The sequence below is a fragment of the Plecotus auritus genome, assembly GCF_963455305.1.
Source record: "Plecotus auritus genome assembly, chromosome: 6".
In the NCBI taxonomy this organism is placed as follows: domain Eukaryota; kingdom Metazoa; phylum Chordata; class Mammalia; order Chiroptera; family Vespertilionidae; genus Plecotus; species Plecotus auritus.
The window spans coordinates 24,797,139-24,822,455 of NC_137773.1; the positions used below are offsets into that span (position 1 = coordinate 24,797,139).

The window sequence follows — 25,317 nt, forward strand, 5'->3', positions numbered from 1 at the left end:
TGCCCCACGGTTAATGGGGAAAAGTATCTAATGAGTGATGAGACATCAGAACTCATTCCTTCAACCTATTTAATTATAATGCTTTTAAAAAATAAAACTTGATCTCAAGTTAAAGAGAAACTGTGACAGCTAGACCAAGCAGTACTTATTGGTGACAATAAAACAACTATTTTGTTTCATTATCAAGTCAAAGACACCAAGGAGAACAAGAGTCCTTGAGTAAGATCCTAATAAGGACTTTGCAATTGCACACCTAGAAATCAAGGTACGCTCATACCACAGTATTGGGGGTGAAGAAGGGAGTATCTCCATCCAGAGGTGCAATAAAACCACTCACCACAGCCCTGGCCCGTGTGGCTCAGTTGGTTGGGCATCATCCTGTCCACCCAAAGGTTGCTAGCTGGATTCCCTGTCAGGGCATATGCCTGAGTTTCAGGCTCGATCCCCCTTGTCGGGTTGAGGGGTGTGCAGGAGGCAGCAGATCGATGCTTCACTCTCACATCAATGTTTCTCTCCCTCTTTCTCTCTCTCTCTCTTTAGAAATCAATTATAATTTATATTTAAAAAGCCACTTACCACAAATTAACCAGGAAAGGGTGCTCCAGACCCTGCATGATCTGCAGTTCTTTGAAGACATTTCTCACTTCATTGCGCTCTACACACTTCTGTTTGTTCATGTATTTCATTGCATACATCTTCTTGGTATCGTTCTTCTGAACGATGCAGACCTATTGGGACAAACCAGAGTGAGAAAGTGATTAGGGAGATGACGGATCATAGTGATGAGCCACAGAACAATATGCGTTCTTCAGCATGGCTTGGAGGCCTTATCACTTGCAAATTCTCTGATGCTAACGTTGCTACTTAGTTCTGATTTCAGAGTAAAAAAACTTCATTTTCTTCCCATGTACAAGATCAATTCTTAAATCTTTGCTTTCTCAAATGAATTTGCCTGTTTTTGCTTTGGGGACTTTTTAAAAAAAACAACAGCATTTTGGAGAAAATAGCTGCCTCCTTGTCAGGAAACTTCCCATAGCAAATGACATCCTCATTCTACTTGAGTGACTTAAATGAATGGGCAAAGCTGTCAAACTAAATGATATTGTGCAAAGAATTTCTGTTTGTACCCATAAGTGATATAACGAACCAAAAAAGACTTTTCAGAAAGGGATAACACTAAACACAATGTCCATATTTTTGACCTATTTTTAGAGGTTCATATAATGCCTGATAATGTAGACAGCAATACTTTTAAAATGCAAGTTCAATATGAAATATTCTCAAGATACATCTCCACTAAGAAGCTAATTATCAGGGTTTGAATCTAGAAGTTTCTTCCAAAAAATTAGATGATATATGTATATTTTTCATGGTAGGATTTTTAAAAATTAGAAACATGGTACAACTTGGGAAAAAACAGAAATCAGATGGCATCTTTCCCACATGAAAAGATTTAATGCTTACATTGACATCTCTGAATTATTCCTGGTGGTCCCAGTAACTCAGTAATCTGAACATTCTTGGACTCTGTTCCCTGAGCTGCATATGCATAACCCTATTAATCATTTGGATTCTCACCTTCCCAAAACTGCCTTTCCCAATGGCTCGCAGAATTTCAAAGTGGTCAAAGTTGACTGCAAGACAAACAGAAGAACGTTGTAAGTGATTATCAGTTGTCTTTTAGTAGCTAATAAATAATAATTAAAGATTGGGCTAAACCGAAGTACCTTGTTTAAAACAAGATTCCAGACTAGCTTAAAATGCCCATCCATTTATTCAATAAATATCTCTTGAACATTATATTATGCTGTAATCACAGTGCTTAGTCCTGGAGGATACAGTAATAATAGAGTAGAAATCTAATCTCTACCCATATGGAGCCTGTGGTCCTGTAAAGGCTCCACAGAAAGAAACCCTTAAGGATTAAACAGTCACAAAAATAAGTGGACAATTGAAGCTGCCACTGAATGTTATGAAGGATAAAGCTGTGGGGCTCTAAGAGCATCTACTGGGATTTCACACATGCGACAAGGTCAGAGGGAGCATCTCTGCCCACAGACGTTTATGGGGAGATCTAGTCCCCTGTGGATCTGGCCCTGCTAAGGATCAGCACTTCAAATATCTTCTCCCTGCCTGTTCACCCCACAACCAACCACTCCTTTGTATCTTAATAATTTTCTTTTTCCCAAGTAGAAAACAATTATACTCATAAGTTCATAGAATGAGCCGATCCCCAAAGGACATATCTAAGAGATTAGTATGAACATGTGGACAGAGTCTACTGAATGGTGCTGTGAAGTGCAGATGATCTTTTACACCTGCCATTTTAACACTTCAGTGCCGAGAAGTTAAGAGCAGTAGCTGTTGTATAGGTGGCGTGGTCTCTTGGGGCAGTGCTCATGAAATGCTTGGTGATGAGAAGAGCCAAGTATAGATTCTCTTAGGTGACAATTTTTGGTTTCTTGCCTTGATGATTCTGAGGAAACATTCCACTTGTTTCCTGATTTTTGAAATAAGGATTTAGATAAGTAAAATTCCAAATGAGGAATTATAAGAGCTTATTTGGAAAGGGTTGGGAAACACTAAAAAGTACCACTCGTCTTTTTAAAAGATGTATTTCTCTCTCTCTCTCTCTCTCTCTCTCTCTCTCTCTCTCTCTCTCTCTCTCTCTTTAAAAATAATTACATTATCTCTTCCTGAAAGAAAGAGAAATAAGTAAGGAGACCTCTAAAGGTTTTTCCAAGCTTTCTGAGAGTCAGAACATTTCTATAATATAACTTATGGATGAAAAAGGGGCCACATACTAGACCTGACAAGCGGGGGTGGGGGTGTTGTATGGTGGGTCTTACAAACTCAGAGACCTAAAGTAACCACATAGGATGGTCTGAAAGTAAAACTTCCTAGCCCAGCTCATGTAGCTCAATGGTTGAATGTCGACTTTTGAACCAGGTGGTCATGATTTGATTCCTGGTTAGGGCACATGCCTGGGTTTCAGGATCAATCTCCCAACCCCAGGTAGGGAGAATGTGGGAAGCAGCTGATTGATGATTCTCTCTCATCATTGATGTTTCTATCTCTCTCCCCCCTCCCTTCCTTTCTGAAATCAATAACAATACATTCAAACAAACAAACAAAAAACTTCCTAACTAAAAGTGAGTCATTGTGGGAAATAATATCCTAGGCAGGTATTTTCTTTGACAAAGGTCGATCTTTACCTTATGTGAGCCTGTCTATTGTATTTTTGCATCTATAATAACGTAACTTTGTAATGTCAGAGTAATCCCCCTTTTGCCATATCACTCAGGGTACAGCCTCACACCAGAGCACAAACCCCAGAACCCCTCATTGTTATCTTCTTCTCCTGCATACTCTCTCTATATGCTGTAAGTGTTAATTGTTAATTATCCTATACCCGCCAATGTAAAAGAAGCATGTGTCTGTTTTACTTTTTATCCAGTCTCAGAGATTTCTCCACTTTGCTTTCTCCTTAATCTACCACCAATGGATTTCATGTAACCTCCTTACATCTTCCCCTTTGATTCTGATGCACAAAATAACTGGTAAAACTGCCATTTTCTGGAGCATTTTGTCAGTCCATTGAGATTTTGCTTCCCAGCAACTGTCGTCAGTTTGGCTCGAGTAAACTCATAAAATTTCACTACAGGTTTGAACATTCCTTACATCAATAGACTTGATCATCATTTTCTCCTCTAAACTCCCAAATCAATTCATTTCTACCACTAAAGCCATTTAATCATGTGAGGCAGCATGTACATTGCAAATAATCCTGGTTTTAGACTCAAAATAGTGAAGTGACTTGACCTGGATAATGTGGCTCAGTTGGTTGGAGCATCATCCTGTGCACCTAAAGATTATGGGTTCAACGCTTGGTCAGGGCACATACCTAGATTGGGGGTTCGATCTCCAGTCAGGGTTTGTATGGGAGGCAACTGATCAACGTTTCTCTCTCACATCGATGTTTCCCCCTCCTCTCTCTCCCTCTCTTCCTCCCTCCATCCCTCCCTGTCGCAAAGCCACACTCAACACTTCAGTGGAAAAGTGGGCAGAATCAACCCACCTGAGTCTGCTCAGTAGCATTCACATAAATTCAATATACACTTTTATGTTGCGGGACCCAGGCTCTTAACCACTATTTTTATAGTTGTTTTAATGTTATCATCATCGCACATCTACCTATCCCAGAGACAGAATCAGGGGGAACAAGGTGGAATTTCGTCATCTCTCCTTTTAGAATCAGATGAGCCAGGTCAGGTTTTTCTGAGTCTTTCTCTAACACAAACATGCTGATTGTGGAATCCAGGGCTGATGTTTTGATTTCCTTTGCTTTCCTTCTCATACCATCCCCCCAGTCTCAACATTCTGCACAATAAACAGTGTTGAAGGAAAGAAAAGGGGAAACCCTCCTTACAGTTTACTGTAACACTCAGACACTTGAAATTTGGAAGAAGAGCATTCTAGAAGATAAAGCAGATACAATATGGTGGTTAAGAGCATGAAACTCTGAGTTTGGGTTCTGGCCAGACTACTTACTAGCTATGAACTTGAAGTAAATTATTTAAGCTTTCTGAGTTTCACTTTCTTCCTATGAAAAATTTTGGTCATATATAGTATCCCTTCTAAGGTTATTATGAGGGCTAGGTGAAATAAGACATATCAAAGGTTCTTTTTTTAAAAATATATTTTATTGATATATATATATATTTTTTTTTTACAGAGAGGAAGGGAGAGGGAAAGAGAGCTAGAAACATCGATGAGAGAGAAACATTGATCAGCTGCTTCCTGCACACCTCCTACCGGGGATGTGCCCACAACCAAGGTACATGCCCTTGACCAGAATCGAACCTGGGACCCTTTAGTCCACAGGCCTACACTCTATCCACTGAGCCAAACCGGTCAGGGCTAAAGGTTCTTATTTAGGTATTTTGGGGAGAGGATAAGAACTCAATAAATGTACCACTATTATTGCTGGAATTTTTTGTAATCGTTACTATGTGAGTCATCTTAATATCAGCCCAGAATATCATTTGCCAAAACATTAGGCTAAATGATGCTGGGACTTCACACAGGACAAATTGCCAAGAATGTCACTTCCCTGAAGACAGACACTGGCCAGCCCTGTTTATCTCTATATCTACATTGCCTGGAACCCCTTGGGCAAGTAGCAGGTAGTAAACTCTTGTTACGTGGAAGAAGGAGGCAATAAAGTACCATCAGCAAAGTTTCACAGAATATAAAGCTTTGGAGAAAAAATTTAAAGATAGTTTTTTCCACTTTGACTTCCTAGCATATCATCATTTATAACAGGTACTTCCTAAGAAAGGTCATACCAACAACTTACTATCAAAGGGCTTCTTAATGTGCTATGCAATAAAGTGGTTTTCCATTGGAATGTTATTATAATACTGGAGGCCTGGTACACAAAATTCATGCATGGAGTGGGGTGTCCCTCAGCCCAGCCTGCACTCTCTCCAATCTGGGACCCCTCAAGGGATGTCCAACTGCCCGTTTAGGCCTGATCCCTCTCACAATCCAGGACTGCTGGCTCCCAACTGCTTGCCTGCCTGCCTTCCTGATTGCCCCTAACCGCTTCTGCCTGCCAGCCTGATCACGCCCTAACCACTCCCCTGCCAGCCTGATTGATGCCTAACTGCTCCCCTGCCAGCCTGATTACCCCTAACTGCCCTCCCCTGCAGGCCTGGTCACCCCTAACTGCCCTCCCCTGCAGGCCTGGTCCCCCCCCAACTGCTCTCCCCTGCAGGCCTGGGTCCCCCCCAATTGCCCTTCCCTGCAGTCCTGGTCACCCCTAACTGCCCTCCCCTGAAGGCCTGGTCACCCCTAACTGCCCTCCCCTGCAGGCCTGGTCACCCCCAACTTCCCTCCTCTGCAGGCCTGGTCACCCCTAACTGCCCTCCCCTGCAGGCTTGTTCACCCCCAACTGCCCTCCCTTGCAGGCCTGGTCCCTCCCAACTGCCTTCCCCTGCTGGCCATCTTGTGGCAGCCATCTTGTGTCCTCATGGGGGCAGCCATCTTGTGTGTTGGAGTGATGGTCAATTTGCATATTACTCTTTTATTAGATAGGATTACAACTTCAGATTCATCTGGAGAAAATGAATTTATACCTTAAAAACCTCAAGGACTGACTTACTTTCTGAGCTCAGAAGCATGTAGAGCTGCCATTCTCCACCCCACCAACTTCACAGTGACCAACTATCCTAAGTGAAGAGATGGATGCAAACCCCAGGAACTGCAGGTAATTAACAGCAGGAGTCAGAGGGCTTTTGCTTTGTCAGCACTGCATCGTCTTTGAACAAAAATCCCTGTATCATCCTATGCACCACAAAGGAACCAACATTAAATGACAGTCTTCCATACACCTTGTCCAAATGAAGAGGGAATCAATGCCTCTTCTACGTCTTGTCACTTTGCCCATTTTTAAGACAAAGGACAGAAATAAATTAAGGCTTTCCTTACAAATATAATTCTTCTGGTGGATTTTACAGTTTTCCATTCAGTGGTTCTCAACCGTTCTAATGCCGCGACCCTTTAACACAGTTCCTCATGTTGTGGTGACCCCCAACCATAAAATTATTTTTGTTGCTACTTCATAACTGTAGTTTTGATACTGTTAATGAATCATAATGTAAAAATCTGTGTTTTCCGATGGTCTTAGGCTCTACAGCAGCGGTTCTCAACCTGTGGGTCGTGACCACTATCAGGGTCACCTAAGACCATCGGAAAACACAGATATTTACATTACGATTCATTAACAGTAGCAAAATTACAGTTATGAAGTAACTGTAATTTACTTCAGAGATGGGAAAGAATATTGCGCCATGAAAATTTTGCTTCTTGGTTTTTGATGGAGATTGAAAGCTTTGATGAAAGAGAAATATTATTTGGGTCAGACAGAATTGCATTAGAATCCTAGCTCTGCTGTTTACAAGATAAATAAAATTAGAACTTTACCTGACCTTTCTGAGCTTCAATTTCTTGTTCTCAATGAAGATTATTTTTATATAAAACTAATATACTTTTGGTAGACAAAAAAATAAAGAAAAGTAAAAAGAAAAACAAAATCATTGGAAGATAATAGTTAATATTTTTATAAAATTTCCTGTCTTTTTAATGTTCTTATTTTTACCAAAGTTCTATATATCTATCAATATTTATATACAGCTTAGAATCAAACAGTTTTTAAAAGTCTATTATAAAACACTGATATTAGTTCTATGACTCATTTGTCTCACTTTCCAATCTCTCCAAGCCAAGAAATGAACACTTTTACTTCTTTTGGTAGTTTGCACCATATCTTCTAAATAATATAATTTTACTGTTGTTTCTTTTCAGCTTTAGTTATTACTTATTGAATTACCTTGATAGCAGGCAAGGATTTAGCTCACTTTCCTGGTCATTTGGACCTTTCCCAACATGCTCCTATCTTTCCAAACTATAGGTATCTGATATAATAGTTTCAATTAGACCAATATTCTAATTATTATGAGTATGGAAATGGTATGTGCAGCTAAGTCGTTCAGCATGATTAGATTCCTCTTCTTGCACAATGTTTTAGTTTCCCTGGAGTCAATAATTGTCTTGTTTATACATAAGCTTATTTTTCTATATCTTTTTTCCTAATTCAAAAGATAGTCTCTGTCTGGCCACCCAACAGACAAACTCCAGCCTGGTGGGTGGCCATCTGAGGACGTCATGGGGGTGCTCATCCCCAACCATCCCTGCACTGGCACCCAGGCTCATGCCATAGACAGAGGGTGGGATGGGCCAGGGTGGCACCAGGAACAGCCAGCTTAGACCCTTTCCTGGAGAGGCAGTGGTGTATGAGTCCAGCTCCAGCCTCTGGGGCATGAGCCATTGTCCCATCAGACCTCACAAACAAATTCAAAGATAAAATTAGTCAGAATTTAGAGACAGTACCTGCAGGTCATAAAGCAAAATGTAAGGCCCTTCTGAATGCACTGTCCTGCCTGACTACATTGGCCCCACAGGGAGGAAGCCAGTCCTGGTTCCTGGCTACATGAATTATTAGTTTCTTTCCTTTATATTGATTAATTCCACTTTGTCTAGTATCTGCTCTTTAATAGAAAAATTCCTCCCTTAACATCATATTCAGCTTTAGGTATTGGCTCATTTCTCTGCTTCTCTTTAGATTAAATGTTTTGAAAGAGTTGACTACACCTGCTGTGTCTATGTCCTCAGCTCCCAAACAGTCCTAACTCCCCAAAATCTGGCTAATGCTTTCACAACCTCCCTGAGCTGCTTTTGTCAATATTACCAACATCCTGTAGGTTGCCTAAACCCATAGATAGGACTCACCTTATGCAACCACACAGGAGCATTCAATGTAAGGGACTGCCCCCTCATTCTTAAAACACCCTTCACTCTTAAATTTCAGGACAGATGTTTTTCCTTCCTCACTGGCTGTTCCTTATCAGTTTCCTTAGATTAATTGCTCTCCTCTGCTTGACTTCTAAATACTAGGGTTCTTCTCCTCTTTTGTTTCCACATTCTCTCCCAAGGAAGACTCACCAATCCCCATGCCTTTATATCAGACTCTTCCAGTCATCTCTGGCCATTCAACCCCAGATCCCGACTTGACATCACCATTTAGATGCTGCACAATCATTTTATGCATCCAAACTAGGACTCTTGACTAAACCCAAACATGTCCCAGCCCTTCAGCACCCCCTTTTCTCCATCTCAGAAAATATCACAGCCATCCATCTACCTGACTACTCGAACAAAAATCTGATTCATTCTTGATTTTGTTTTTTTCCTTTTACCCCATAATCAAACCATTAGTAACTTCCAATTATTGTATATTAAAAATAAATGTTGAATAAACTCTTCATCCACATTGCTATTCTATTGGCCCAAGCATCATTCACATAAATGAATGACTGTCCTCGTTAAAACAGGTCACCTTTGCATCCCGTCCTCTCCAATTTCAGCTACTTAAGTTATCTACATAGCACTTATTGAAAATTATAATTATAGACCTAAATTTTACCATTCAGAAAATCCCACCCCCCAAAAAATAAAACAGGGAGAGAAAAGGAAAACCAACATTGGGTAGCTTTTATTTGTTTATTTGCCATGTAAGGACATTAAAATCTATGATTATGATAATGGTAGTAATAACAGCTAACATTGATTGAGCAATTCCTATGTGCCAAGTGTATGCCAAACTTTTTTTCATGGATAATCTCTTTTTATTCCCACAAAAAAGTATTTGAGACAGATACTATTATGAGCCCCCTTGTTACAGAAGAGAAAACTTGGAATCAGAGAGGCAAATCACATGTCTAAGTTCTCACTATGAAAAAAAAATTTGATTTCCATAATCCTTAAATATGAAACACTCATACCAAGAAAGGACGTAATCTTTAGCTTTATGAGAAGCTTATTACCTGGTACATTGTCTGCCTTTTTCTCTTTTCACCACAGACTAAGTGAAATAGCCATTGTTTGGTGTTTGTCTACTGAGGGTACCATTGATTGAACCTCTGTGATACTGTGGTACTAGTTAAGGTTGGAGGTCAGCTATATCACTTATGATCTACTGGTGAAAAATTATTTAGCTGGCTCACAAGCCCTTTATTATCCCAGTGGTTGGCAGCAAATGGTTGCCCGTAATGCATGTGGGCTTGGCAGGTCTTTTAAGAATATATTTGGAATTTCTCCAGAAAAGCAGCTTCCAGAGCCAGTTGGTGGCATCAGTTTGCATAGCCAGCGCTTCCCTTTTATGAAACACGGTGCCCCAGGGAGTCTGGGATTTATTGACACCCATTACCGGTGCCAAGACCAAGCAATGGGCACCAACAGCTTCTCTTCCTGCTGCCTGGACCCCAATTCGTGAATTTGCCCAGAAGTCAGAAATACACTGGCTATTTCTTTAGAACAAGTTGCAAAGTAGGACAGTAGGGCAGGATGGGGGGATCAACACCCCAAATGGTGATGCCCCTCAGTTGAATAAATGCTCCTAGTAAGAAATGAATTCTACCTAGTAATATTTCAAATGAATTACAGGTTGTACCTGCTTAATGAAACCCAGTCTGTAGGGCTATCAAATAATATATTTTGTCCTCTAATACATTAGATTTATTGGTCCAAGTATTTCCACTGGCTCACAATGATCAACCACATGATGGTCAGTGAGGAGTGAATTTGTAGTATTGTCATAGCTGTGTATGGTGCGGGTGGGTGCTGGAATGCTCGGGGTGGGGTTGGGGAATCACTTCCTAGATTGTATAGCTGTCTGGCCACTATGCTGCACACCTGAAACTGATGTAGAATGGTGTTGAATGTCGCTTGAAAATTTTTAAAGAAGATCAGATTAGAAAAAGATTTGAATACAAAAAAAGAAAAAAAGAGTGAATTTGTTAAGAATCTACAGCAGAGTCAGTCTCCTTGCCTGGTCTCTGAGTTAAGTCTAGAGGGTTATGAATGGGATGGGTACGAGACAGCCCCAGCCCATGGATATAAATGTCAGCAGGATGCTTTACAGCAGGAGTCAGCACAATACAGCCCATAGGCCAAGCCCAACCTCCATCTATTTTTACATGGCTCATAAGCGAAGAATGGCTCTTATATATTTTAAATGCTTGGAAAGAAATGAAAAGAATATTTTGTGACAAGTGAAAATGATGTGAAATTCCAATTTCAGTGTCTACAAATAAAATGATATTGGCACATAGCCACATTCATCTCTCTGTTTCTTCATTATCTGACTGCTTTCAGGTTACAATGGCAGAGTTGACTAGTTGTGACAGAAACTGTATGAACTGCTAAGCATAAAATATTTACTACTTGGGCCAGTACAGAAAAAGTGTTCCAACCCCACTTTAAATCATTCTCAGAAACAACAAAAAATATAGGCTACTCAAGTATAAAACAAGGTTAATATTACTTATTTTACTATAAAAACGCCTCCAGAAATGAAAGAAGAAATCATTCAGGAGGAAAAAATATAGCCTGTGACACTATTTAATTTTCAAAAATCTATAACCATCAGTTGTGCATTTTTTTTTTACCATATAAACTGGCTCAGTGTCCTAGTTTGACAAGAATATTATTGCATGACTGGCTTTCTGTGTGTGTTTCCAAGTGAAATTGCCATTGGTTGTCATATAGCAAGGCATAGTTGAAATCACTGTGTATTTATGTTTCATAAGACTTGAATTGCAGAAATGATGGTAAACAGGAGTTACTGTAATTAAGTTTGCCAGGGAAAGGCCATACAAGAGAAGTTGGATCCCCTGAAGGCCTTCACCCCCATTCTCATTTATTTTATTTTTTAAAATATATTTTATTGATTTTTTACAGAGGGGAAGGGGGAGGGATAGAGAGTTAGAAACATCAATCAGCTGCCTCCTGTACACTCCCTACTGGGTATGTGACCGAAACCAAGGTACATGCCCTTGATAGAATCAAACCTGGGACCCTTGAGTCCACAGGCCAACCCTCTATCCACTGAGCCAAACCGGTTAGGGGCCCCATTCTCATTTAAATCAGTAGGCTTGGCCCTGGTCAGTGACTCAGATAGTTGGAGCATGTCCTGTACACTAACAGGTGGCAGGTTCAATTCCAGATCAGGGCACATATCTAGGTTGTGGGATTGATCCTCAGTTGGGGCTGTACAGGAGGCAACCAATGGATGTTTCTCTCTCACATCTATGTTTCTCTTTTTCTTCCTCCCTCTTTCTCTCTCTCTCTCTCAAACAATAAACAGACAAAACAAACATATTCTCAGATGAGGATTAAAAACAAAAAAGGCAGCCCTGGCCAGTTTCACTCAGTGGTTAGAGCAGATCTAAGGGTTTGGGGCATGGGCATGTACCTGTCAAGGGCATGTACCTCAGTTGCAGGTTCGATCCCCGCCCTGGACAGGTCACATGTCACTCCCTTTCACTCTCTCTAAAAATCAATGGAAAATATATCCTCAGGTAAGGATTAAAAAAAACAAAAACAATAAAAGACAGTAGGCTTGCAGTACCAACCACATTGTCTGAAGTTGAAACTGGCTTACAGATTTAGTTTCTTAACCTAGAGTATTTTCCCAAATGGAGATCCACAGAATATTATGTGTCACCAGGTATTAAAATGTTTTCCATAAAAAATGGTTTCATTTTGAAATAAGTTTGGAAAACATCAGAATACTGATATTTTAATACTGTAGGACATTTCAGAGCCTTTAATATGCTCAGGAGCACTGTGAATCTCCAAAGGCAGGATGTAAATTCTTAATATACTTGAGTAGATTCTCCTACGCATGTGCTCATCACTCACTGCTCAGGGAACGTGCAGGTCAGAAGCACTAGCTCAGTCTCCCAGGTTGTTTCTCAGCTGCCTACTTTGTCTCTTTCTGAATCTTGCAATCCCTTGGGCTGGGGCAAATAAAGCCCTCACAAAGTATTGTAATAAATTGTTGGATCTGAAGTTATTTATGACAGATGTCATACCTAAAGGTTAGACATTTCAAGATGACTTAATTTCTTTCGAAGCTAATTTTTGCTAGACACGTTTTGCTTTTACTTTCTTAACCATTTTAATGCAAGATAGTGAATAACATAAGACAACATTGCTCAAGTTTGAGAGGGGAAAGTGGGTACAAATATGCAATGCATAGACATTAAACTAACAAAGGAGGTTCTCAACGTCCTTCCTTGGTGGAATCAATTCAGTAACCTCCTGTTTCTTTTGGATTGCAAATCTGTGACCAATTTTATTGGCCCAACATTTTGAAGGTCCCATTGCCTCTGTCACTGAAGATGGAGGAAAACTGGAAACAGTCACATATCCTAGGAGACCAGTGTTGCCAAATGAAAGAAGAACATTGAGTTTTCAGCAAGTCCAAAGAATAATGCAGTAATTGAGTTCTCTCTGCAAACTCAGGACATGGATGAACTCTTTGTAGCAGCTTTTTAACCTAAGGCCAACTTTTCTTAGCTCCAGCGCTCCAGAAGAAAGTTGTCTCTTGGTTGAACCAAACCCACTCACCTCTATATTTTTTGTATATACTTGGAAACACATGCAGCTTATAATGATTGCAAGACCCTCTTCTGTTACATAGACCCTGAATTATCAACAGGTCTACTTTCTCCTGTTATTAAATAACTTTTTCTAAATTAGCAAAAAGACTTCAATTATTGGACTTGTTAAATGTTGATTTAAAAAAAATAAAACAAGCCATAAGAAGAAGAAGATGATGGTGATGATGAAGAAGAAGAAGCCCAAACTATACAGAATAAACCAAACCACTGCATTCAGAAAGAGGAAATAAAACAGATTAAAGGAAAAGAATTATAAACATTAATAACAAGTATCACTTGCACTCCTTTCAGAAAACTTAAAATGTCTCTCTGTATCATTCATTCATTCATTTCTCAGAGTATCCAGATGGTAGTTGGGTATGGGGGAGGGGGCGGGAATGCAATTGTCACTGTGTCTGTTGATCCAATGGATTACTTAAATAGGCAGCTTTAGGTTGAAGTCAGAAGTTTATTGAGCCCTAGCCAGTTTGGCTCAGTGGATAGAGCATCGGCCTGAGGACTGAAGGGTCCTGAGTTCGATTCTGATCAAGGGCACATGCCTGGGTTGCGGCCCAATCTCCAGTGAGGGGCATAAAGGAGGCAGCAGATCTAAGGTTCTCTCTCATCATTGATGTTTCTGTCTCTCTCTCCCTCTTCCTTCCTTTCTGAAATAATACACACACACACACACACACACACACACACACACACACACACACACACACATATATATTAAAAAAGGAAAAAAAAAAAAAAGAAAACGTTTATTGATTTGCAACTCAATGAGTTCTCAATTTTGCCTTAAATAAAATCACAATCAACTCGGGGGTATAAAGGGAAACCAGATGAGACTGTTTTGCACAGTCAATAACTTGGCCTCTATTTAGAGGGCTTTTATATAGGTTTTCTGCCCTTCCATTGATCCGATTCTATTGATAGAACTGTGAATAGGTCATATTGACTATGGCATCAACAGAGTTGCATTGAATCAATTTTGTTTCTTTCCAAAGTTGGAGTAGTTTAAAGAGTTCATGCTAAGAGATTCTGATGCTAATAAATAATACTATCATTGGCATAAATGGATGATCACTTTATGTAAGACAGCTTGCTAAGTGTTGTATTTGCATTATTTTATTTAATCCTCACAATGACCCAATGAAGTACACCCATTGCTTACGTATAGAAGTTGTTGTTTGTTTTTTCCAAATGAATTCACTAGTAATTGTTTAGGCTGGGGACTTTTTCATGATATTGCAAGTCCCTCTAAAACAGTGGTTCTCAACCTTCCTAATGCCGCGACCCTTTAATACAGTTCCTCATGTTGTGGTGACCCCCAACCATAAAATTATTTTCTTTGCTACTTCATAACTGTAATTTTGCTACTGTTATGAATCGTAATGTAAATATCTGTGTTTTCCGATGGTCTTAGGCAACCCTGCTAGAGGTTCTCAACCTGTGCGACCCACAGGTTGAGAACCACTGCTGTAGAGCCTAAGTAGCAAAGAGAAAAATTCTTTCAGTATCACTGTCAGATGGAACAACACGTAATACAAAGTGTCTAGATGAATTCTAGCGAGAACAGCTTATCTCAAGGGACATCCAATAACATCTTATCTTATTCCTTAATTACCTTCCATGTGAACCAAAACATTTTCCATGAGAAAGAAATCTTGAAATATTACCGGGGAAAATGGGTTTGAATTATCTTCAAACCAATGTTGGGAATAGTAAACACTTTGAAGGAAATGTTACATAATTTTTCATAATCACATATTGGTATTCTCTTCAGCAATATTTTTAAAATAATTAAATTGGCTCATTTGGTGCTCTAGATTCTGGCCCGATTTGATTATTTACATTAAAAAAATGGACATCAACATAATATAAGCATTAATGTTAATTGATTAGTACTTTTTTTGTTATTGTTTTTGTTTCTTGGTCAGAAGCTTCAAAGCAATCAAATAAAATTTACCTTGTGCTCAATACAGAGCTATAAAAGGAGCCAAATCAACTCTATAAGATGTATTGATTTAAAAATTAGTTTTATATATGCAAACTCATGGTCATCAGATAGCCAACTATTCAATCCCAACTTTTTCATTGATTGGACTTTGGATTTGCTTTTTTCCTGTGCTTGAACTATTCTCGTGCCACTGCATGAGTGGTTCCTTTTCACCTTTTCCAACTCAAATGTCACCTTCTCAGAGAGGCCACACCCGACCACACCCTATCTATCATGGTCTCCACCATCACCCTGTCACTCTTCATAAGATCACTCTGACTTATTTCCTTGGAGTCACTTTACCATTCTCTGAAGTTATCTGGATTTTTTACCTCTCTATTGTTTGCCTTCCACCAGTAGAACATGAGTGCCACAAGGGCAGGGCATGGCCATCTTGTTTTCTATTCTATTCCTCATCCTAACAGAGTGACAGGCTCATAGTAGGTGGAGTTGCCCTTCCATTTCTGCCTTGCAGCCCTGTATATACGTGGGCTCAGAACCTTGTCCCCTGGGAAGCACAGACAGACTGCTCTGCTCAGCTCTTCTCTTTATGGGTGCTACAGTGGGATCATCTCATTGGCTTGGGAGGTTGGACAGCAAAAAAGTGGCACCCTAGAGGGTTTTGAGAAAGAACTGCTTGCTCCTTAAACCTGACTCTACCCTAACCCTAACTCTCCCACAGTTTTTTGCGGGTATTTATGAAGTGGTGCCTCATTTCCCATTGGCCACACTTCCTTGGCTCTGTAACTTTCTTGGGCACCCCATGAGAAGAAGGACTAGCTCAGTGGTCAGCAAACTCATTAGTCAACAGAGCCAAATATCAAGAGTACAATGACTGAAATTTCTTTTGAGAGCCAAATATTTTAAACTTAAACTTCTTTTAATGCCACTTCTTCAAAATAGACTCGCCCAGGCCGTGGTATTTTTGTGGAAGAGCCACACTCAAGGGGCCAAAGAGCTGCATGTGGCTTGCGAGCCGCAGTTTGCCGACCACAGGGCTAGCTGAATTAAAGAGTATTTAGTCATTTCTATGTTTGCTCTTTCTAAGGCTATTCTAATACCTTGATATGACACATATCCTTAGCAACTTACAAGTATGAAGCTGGCCTCTCTTCCCTACTTTGTTCTCTGAGGACCAGCCCCATGAACATCATTAGCTCTGAATCCATAGGGAGGATAGTGAACCAAATGAACAAAATCCAAGCCAACTTGTCTTCCCATGTTAGAGATGGAAAAATCAAGTACCGTCACTGGTCTCTAGAGCTTTGCCTTTACCACTTGATAAAGCAAAGCAAGGCAATAGAAATTAAGAGTGGAAAAACATTTCTTAAGACCATTTCTAACTATAATTTCAGGGTTCCTGTACAATATTTTGTGCCTCTAAATTAATAGTGAATAGCTGGATCAAAGAAAACTGATCAGTAAGATATTTTGTTTTTAAAAGGGTCAATCCAAAGTCTCAAAAACTAAGATTGTAGCAGGCTTCTGGTATGCCCTACAACCATGGCAAACTGCTAATTCTTCTTGGGGAACTAAACAGAACACCTTATTTTGAGAAGGTTCATGGCCATACAAGATAAATAAATTTCCATGTCCCTTGTAGCTAGGTATGTGCATGTGAATGAAAGTGACCAGCTACAGCCAGATCATGTGCTTCAAAACAGTGGGCACACCCCCTCTCCCCCTTCCATTGCTGCATTTGGAGGTGGTGGTGAGCCATCCAGAGGCACCAGGGGGGGAGTAAGACTCTAGGGGTGGAAAGAGGAGAGAAATCAGCTTTTCAGAGTCACCATTCCTAACCCTCTAGAGCCGCATATCACCTATTATGCCTAGATGGTTACATAATAAAGAAAACATGTCTGTCTTGTCTAAGCCACTAGTATTCAGTTTCCGCTACAGCAATCAAAAGTCCATTTTAGCACAACTTTCCTTGATGATTTTGATACTGCATCATCATGTTTGCAAATTGGTTTGAGGATCTCAAAATGGTAAACTTTTTGAGTTAAAAAAAAGACCTTAAAAAATACCTTCAAGATCAGCCTATCTTTCACTTAATTGATGAGGAAATTGAAAAGGGAATAATTCTCGAGCCTCACAGGTAGCTTGTAATAGGCCTGGTGCTCAGATCTCCTGAATTTCAGTTCATTGTTCTTTTCCTTTAAGGTCCATTAGCAGAACTCCCTGGAAATGACCTGGGGGCTCCCTCTGGGAAGCCTGGACAACTTACTAGCTGGGGACTTCTTTTTCCCAGACAACTCATAAACAGCGCTACCCTGCATGCACTGACCAGGCTGCCCTGACTCCCACTACGGGAAGGAAGAATTACCAGGCCCATGTCTGGTTTCGGCACGCCTCATGGAGGGATGACGGGAGAATCAGGTTCCATGCTTTTACTTCTTTTCCTGCTGAGTCTGGCCTTGAAAGTTTTCCACCGATTCTTTTTCCTGTGACCTAGCATTGTGGAATTTGTCTAGGACCCTGGATTTTGGCTGTTAGAGGCTCAGAGAACACCTCCTTAATGACTTCATTCTATACTATGAGTATACGTTATCGTTCACATGTAATTTGATAATATAAGAAATGTTCTATAATAACTAGCCGTAGGTAGTAGTAACTTCAACTGTCAAAGGAACAGCATAGAGAACAAACAAATCATTTCACTTCAAGGTCTTCTACTGAGCAAGTGCCCAACAGCCCCCTTTGGACATAGGGCATTGGTACAGTCATGATTAAGACAGTGGCCTGAAGTCCTATGGAAAGTGGGCGGTAAAACCTAACTGTGAGCATACAAGGTTCTTGGGCTTACCGTTGCAGTACATTGAAATATACTTAAGAAACTAAAAGCTTATTCTGAATTGTGCAAAATTCGACCTGTTATGCACAACTACCTACCACACGTTGCTTACCGTCCTCATTTTCATCAAAAACTGGGGGTTTGCTTGAAGTATTGGCTCCCATGGTTGTTTGCTCAGACCTGGACCCTCCAGTTACATAATCCCGGCAGAAACATTCATCTTCGCTCAGAAGAGGTCTGGATGCCTTAGTGAGATATCAAGGAGAGAACAAGAAATGATGGCCTTGTAACACCGTACAAATGGCATATTCTAGTACCCTGAGTGCAGACGGTGGCCAAAGTGTTCATTTGTACCACTCTGGTGAAATTTTTTGTACTTGAAAATAATTTCAGCAATAACAGAGAACATTAAGCAACTGGGAGAAGCCACTTCACAGCCTCATTAGTAGGGGACCTACTTCACAAAGAAGGAGCAAAGCGAAATACGTGTGAAGTCTGAAGACAAGTTTAAAATGAGGTCAGCAGTACTTTAACAACTACAAAATAAACATAGCATTTTATTGTGACTCTCCACATGTTTGAGAAAATATGTTGATTTAAACATTTTTTTGATGTGTCATCAACACCTTTAATTTCTTTTTTAATTGTAAGTAGCATATTCCCTCTCTCTTTTCTCTGACCCTGGGAGGTACTACAATATAAAAGGAACAAGGGCTGAGTTTGGACTTTACCACCCCAGGAAGTTGCTAAATTTTGCTAAACATGTTTCTGTTTTCCCTTCCCCTGAACTTGATCATGGTCCTCACTGCCAAGGGAGATTAAACGTTTAATGAGATAATATGTAAAGTATTTTCACTGCATAAGTGCTCAGTAATTATTAGCTACTCTAAAGCTCAAATTAAGTAATGTATGTGAGAGCTAAAAAGCCCTGGAAAACATATACACTTATGGCTTTTTTTGTTTCATTCCTAAACCCAATCGTAAAGAATTTTACTTTCCTGCCCTGACCAGGTGACTCCGTTGGTTGCAGCGTTGTCCTATACACCAAGTTTATGGGCTCGATTCCTGATTAGGGCATGTACCTAGGTTTCGGGTTCCATCCCCGGTCAGGGTGTGTACAGGAGGCAACCGATGGATGTTTTTATCTCATATAGATGTTTCTCTCGGTGTCTTCCTCTCTCTCTAAAATCAATAAACATATCCTCAGGTGAGGAAAAAAAAAGAATTTTACTTTCCCTGAAATTGGTAAAAAGAGGCAGCCTCCAGAGTTCTGTTTCTAAAACTGACACTGAGAATGGCTCTGGGCCGGTGACTTCACACCTCACCTGTAAAATGGGGGAAACCACAGTGCCTTCCTCAGGAATCACAGGCTCAGATGCCTACCGGAGCCAGGCAGAAATGCAAAGGGGCTAACCAGACCAGGCAGAGGACGCAGTGACTGGTGGGAACACTGGCAACCTGGAAAATCCAGGCTCCACCGAAAAGAGGTTACTGCCCTCCGATCTAAGAGAGTGCTACCACGTGGAAACATGGGTCCAGGAGCTAGCGCTTCAGATCCACCAGAAAGGGGTGAAGCTAGTGATTTTACACAAATGATTTAAATATTCATTTTCGGCTATACAGCCTGAGCTACTCACAAGCATGGGACACAAATGGCCCATGCAAAGAACAATTGTTAGCTACAGACATTTTTAATAGTAGCAGTATTTCCTTACCATGTATGATTTTTTTAATTGATTTTTAGAGAGGGAAAGGGAGAGAGAGAGAGAGAGAGAGAGAGAGAAACATGGGTGTGTTGTTCCACATATTTATGCATTCATTTAATTTGACTCCTGCGGACTGATTTCCTCTTGGACTTTTTCTGAGATGAAGGAAATACAAATCAGAGACATCATTGAGGAAGGTGTCCCCAGGGAACCTGCCTGCCCTAAGGACGTTATTGAAAAAGAACTTGAGAAGCCCCTAAACAAGCCTAGACGAAAAGCTTGTTTTCCTGTTAGGAAAATGTAAGTGAAGCCCTCATTTGGAAGGCAGACTCAGTAAAGAAATTCTACTTTTCATACTAAAAGCCAACTGCTGGCAAAGTGCCTTCTGAACTTTAAAAAGAATCTTTAAACAAAGAGCAAAGAGTCAGCAATTGGGAAGCAACCCATTAAATGGCATGGGAGAGGGGCTGGAGGGGCAGGTGGTAACAGGTGGCTGGAAGAAGCCCGGGGTTTATTGAGCTCAGGAAGATAGAAAGAACTCAACTGTCTCTCCAGGCTGAAAAAACAAAGGGCCTTTAATTCCCTTGGAAAAGGGAGTAGGAAGAAGCCTTAGCGTTTCCTTGTGGGCTAGGAAGAATCGATGGGGGTGCCCTGTGCATTCTATTACTGCATTTCGAGTCCAGAATAAGTGGGGACTAGTGTCAGGGAAGATTAATCCTAAAGAGAACATTGATTTTAAGGAATTGCGATTGTTAACACAGTGGGGGTTGTAGGGGGCGGCTACACTCTCTTTTATATTTTTATGTGAAGCCTCAAGTTTTCCCACCACACCCCCACCCTGTCATTCTTACATACTTTCTTCACACCCCGGGCCTCTCTCAAGTAGCCTATCTTCTGCAACCAAGCATTGACCTTGCAAGTTGTCCAATCAGGAAGCAAAGGAGAGAGGAATATTACTGCTACTTGCCACATTTCACAAGTTCATTTTGATGTGCAGACAATTTTGTTCACCAAAGATGCAGTGATTTTTAGCAGGAAGAAACAATGTAAACAGGGAAGGGAAAGGCGGATGGAATGATTAGGTGGTGGCTTCTCCATTGCACTTCACATACCCAATCCAATTTAAAATTGTCTTTCTCTTCTTCTCCCCATGTGGATAATCAACTTAGGCAACTTTCCCTCACATCCAGAAAGAAATCAGCCTTTCTCTGCCAAGAAAATAGGGACGCATTTCCGCGCCCCCCCCCCTCCCCCATTCTATTGAAGTAGGGCCCAGAAGAGCTACAGGACTCCCTTCTACCAAACCTAACACCCTCCTCACCTCCTGGTACTAAGTCTGCAGTGTCAGGTAAGTTTCATTTCACGATGTCAAGAGGGCAGTCACCACCCATGGAAATGAACCTCCTCAACATAGGAAATACGAGAGAGAACAATGTGGTTTATAAGAACACAGAAAACTTGCAGCTTCGACCTTGACCTATCATCAGACAATTAACTGCAGACTCCTTCTCTGCTGCCAACATTTGACCTAGGGCCTATATTGGGGGGCTGTCCATAGGTGAGCTTTTGTAAGGGCTCCCTAGGTGCAGAGGTGTCATCTTCAGGAATTGAGGAACTGAAGTTGTGATGCAAGAAAGTTGCAACGTCTGACAAAACTGTGCGCCTCATTGCAAAGGGATCGCATAGGCAGAACGGATGGTGTTTGCATTTGAAAAACAGAACTTCTTAAACTGGGAATTATGTAGAACCAGAGGGAAGAAAGAAAATATCATTTAAAAAAACACACTCACGTTAACGTTGCCCTCTGTTATATTGTTTCTATTTCATCATCTTTGCTTCGTCATTTGTATGTATTCAGAATTCTAGGTAAAACATTATCTCCACCTTCATCCTCATGCCAAATTCACTCCCCTTTCATACTGCCCAGACAGCCACAATCATGAATCTGGGACACATTTTACAGTCCACTTTCTACGATTTTACAATGTGACATGTGTTTTAAAGTAAGTCACCTAAATGACATCCTAAAGTAGGTATATTTTTGCATCTGATGCTCATAAACCTTTATACCTCTGCCATCTAGGCATGCTGATCCCCACAGCTCTGACTTCTGCTTGTTAAGTGCTGCATAGCAGGCCATAGTGTGAACACACCACATTTTTAATTGTCTGTGTTCAAATCCTTCCGCTCTGGAGGGAGGAATCCTTGTGGAGATGAAGCCAACCATCAAAGGCAGTTTCTGCTTGATTAGAAGCTGAGTGAGAGAAACAAGCAGAAATACTTCCAGCACTTGTCTCCACCCAACAAATACTCGCTAAAGTCTGTGTGTGTCTGGACCCAAGTCAGTGGGAGGCTGGGGGGCCAGGTGGGGTACAGAATAGCCAGGGAGCTAGGATTGGTCCCAGCCCTATCCGGTGGTGGTGGGTTGTCTGGACCGCCTGTCTTTGTCTTCTTTCTCTTCCCTTTTAACTTCCTAGCTTCCCACCAGTGCCCTTAGTATGCAAGTTCAGTAAAAAGAAAAGGAAAATCGAGGTCACCACTCACCTAGATCTGGCTTCTCCCTTCTCGCCTCCCAAGAAGCTGGGACTGGTGCTTCCGCCCGGGGAGCAGGGGTAACACGGGAACTCCCAGAAACGTGGAGAGAGCAGGGCGCTGGGGCGGCCGCGAGGGCTGGGATGGGCTGGGCGGGAGCGCGGCACCTGCTGGCTGCCGAGGGGTCCGAGTGCCGCCAAGTGCGCAGTTCCCCGGGGAGGGGCGGCTCCGGGCTGGCCCAGGGGGAGGGTTGGAGAGTGGGGTGAGGAGGGGAGCAGGGAGCAGGGAGCAGCTAGCCTGTGGACGCCCCGTATCAGAGCCCTTCCCAGAAACGGAGAGCAGTCGCCTGGGGTCCGTGCGGGAAAATTGCTGCGGGCGGGGCTGGGAGCTGGCGGCGGGGATCCCAGGGCGCTCTGGCGACGTCCCCCGCCGTCGGGATGCAGAGCGCGCCCCAACTTCCCGGACCGAGGCCCAGTTCCCCTGAAGTGACCCCCTTCCCCTCCAAGATACCTGGGCGATGCCCCAGCGGTTGGGTGGATACAGGGGGTGGCAGGTATGAGCCTGCAGATCCGAGATGAAGAAAGGCAAGCTTTCCTTTCAGACTTCCTGGGGGTATTCTGGGGGTGGGGGGGGGGGGCGGGCGGGTGGTCCGAGACGGGACTGAGAATTGTATAGGTCCGGCAAGAAGGATCTCTCAATCAACAGTTATGATCTAGCAGACTTCCTCAGTTTACTGCTGGGGAAACTGAGGCACAGAGAAGGAAACTACTTGCCCAGTGCAGCGTAACAGTTAATGGGGAGGATCTTTTGCGGACCCAGGTCTCCTGGCTCCCGTTTTCCCGTGCGTCCGAGTCACGCACATCCTCTGCGGTGGGTGGAGGAGAGGGCAGGGACAGAGGTTCAGAGGTGAGGGAATCTCCCTGGACGTGTGTATGTCCTGTCCCATGGCAGCACCCTGTGCATCCCCTTTGCACAAACCAACACGATCGAAGGAACTTCTTACAGTTTCCCCTCTATCCCGAGTCACACAGCTTAGCCACCGGAGAACTGCCCCGGGCTGCTTACTGAGACGGCTGAAGTGTGGGGTGGGCAGTGGCGAGGGTAGGGTGGGGACGGCTTCTATTCAGTTCCAGCATTTCCCTGCCATGTGGAAATGCCAGCTCAGCGTTGCCAAATATTCCTATTTTAAAAGAGTAGCTGGAAACGGGACGGTCTGTGCGAAGTCTCCCATTATATTTAAACATTGGCAAGTGGAACGAATGTTGGAAACCGTGTGTGTCGGACAAGATGCGTCTGTGGTTGGGAGTCTTTTCCAGGCCCCAACGTTTTGATCTGTTGATGTGAAAGTTCCACAGAGGGCAGGAGCCAGGCGGGCTTTGTTCACATGTTCAGGACCGGCTCCCAGAGTGGTGTCTGCGGCAACCCAAATATCAGTGACCACCTGAGGCCCAAGAGCCCTGTAATGTACTCGTTAAATATTGCAGGGTAACGCTCTTGTTATGTTATGACCTGGCCCTTTTCCTCAGCCATGGACAACGTTCTACCCAGTACTTTACAGTAGGAGTAAGTGTGAACTTCAATGAACCCACGCTTTCATTTTGCATTTGGGGTTCTGAGAGAGGCATTTGCCCAAAGCCACACAGTGAGTTAGTGGCAGAGCTCGGTAGAAACTTACCTTATGTTGCCAACACTTGTCTGAGGGAGGATCAGAGGATAGAAATGAACATTTAATGTGGAATTTGGGTCAAGTTGCAAGAGAGGGCAACCAAGTTCAGAAAACAAAAATAATTTTTAAGGAATTCATTTTGGGGACAGGGTGTTCCTTTTAAGGCAAGCATCAGCCACTTAGCTGAAAATACTTTGTTTTTGTGTAACATCTGGCAGCTGACAAAACGTTTTGATTACCTTTATGGCACTGGGGATGCTCTACAAATCTGTTGTACCTGTGTTACCTCCCACCGCCCCTCAGGAAACAATGATATCCATGTTATCCCTGAGAAAACTGAAATGGCAAGAAAGAGGGCTGAGACCAGAATGGCAGTCTCTGGAATTCTCTTTGTTTCAGTGTCCTGGTTAGCAGGAAGGGCCTTGTGCAAATGCCAGCTCCCCCACTGAATACCTCTGAGATGCTGGCCAAGTCACTTTGAGGCCCTGAGCAGCCTCAGCTTTCCAGCTTCGGTAGAGGGGACCATGATCATTCCTACCAGCTGTGATTGATGGAGGATTGAATGAGATGAAGTAAATAATAATGCACGTAGCATGTTGACAGGGTAAACACTCAGAAACTGTCAACGGTTAAGGTTTCCAGGGTCTGCCCTAGTAATTTTCAGCTTTGTTCTGTAAATCTTTCTGCTGCTTGTACAATCACTTTCACTTAAAATAAAAACTATTCATCAGTCCTAGTGAATTTAGCCATGTAAAGGCTTGACACCCCATAGATTTTATGGAGAAATAGTGATTCTTATTACTGTACCTTATGCACTCTATCAAAGGCAGACCTGTTTCAAAGAGCTGATTGTGTTGTAACCTTTTACCTATTCGGTTGCTCATGCTCTCTTGTCAGTATTCCCTATCTTAAACACAGCTCTTGGAGGAACTCGAAGGAGACCATCACAGAGAGATTGCTCTGGAGACTAACCAGGCTAGATACTTGTGACAATCTCTGGAGCCCCCCAGTGGAGAGGAGAGGGAAGTGAAAAGTCTTGCCCAGACAGATAGCCAAATTAAAAAAAAAAAAAACATATTGTTGCGTGTTTCTATGACTCTTTTTTTACTTAATCCTTTCACCCTTCTCACCCAGCACCCCCTCTGACAGCTGTCAGTCTGTTCTCTGTATCCATGAGTCTGTCTCCACTTCGTTTATATGGTGATTGCCAGAGGAAGGAGGCATAGGGGGAGGTAGAAGAGGGTAAAGAGGGATAAATGGTGATGGAAGGAGACTTGACTTAGGGAGGTGAACACACAGGACGGTATACAGATGACGTAGTATAGAATTACATACCTGAAACCTATATAATTTTATTAACCAATGTCACCACAATAAATTCAATTAAAAAAAGAAATATGATGAAAAGTAAATTGTTATGCAAAGAGTAAATAATTCTATGTGAAGTCCAGGACTAATAAATATGGGAAGGAATATTTGCCAGGAAACATCATTTCCAGGGCAACATAAAAAAGCTTAACTAGAAAAGAATCATGTCTTACAACATAAAC

The 25,317-nt window shown here is 41.9% G+C and overlaps 1 protein-coding gene across 2 annotated transcripts in view; it reads right to left on the reverse strand.

The window, feature by feature from the left end:
• STK32A (serine/threonine kinase 32A) overlaps window positions 1–22,439 on the reverse strand; it is a 92,787-nt gene extending 70,348 nt beyond the window's left edge. Inside the window, exons 1-4 of one of the 2 annotated variants that reach the window (XM_080673086.1) lie at window positions 22,114–22,439; window positions 17,976–18,108; window positions 1,579–1,634; window positions 577–728 (exon numbers count right to left, since the gene is read on the reverse strand). In XM_080673086.1, the coding sequence (XP_080529212.1) occupies window positions 577–728; window positions 1,579–1,634; window positions 17,976–18,027 (260 nt within the window). In that variant the 5' untranslated portion in view covers window positions 18,028–18,108; window positions 22,114–22,439. The remainder of the gene's footprint in view (window positions 1–576; window positions 729–1,578; window positions 1,635–17,975; window positions 18,109–22,113) is intronic. The other variant, XM_080673087.1, reaches the window with a different exon arrangement.
• Window positions 22,440–25,317: the final 2,878 nt, after the last annotated feature.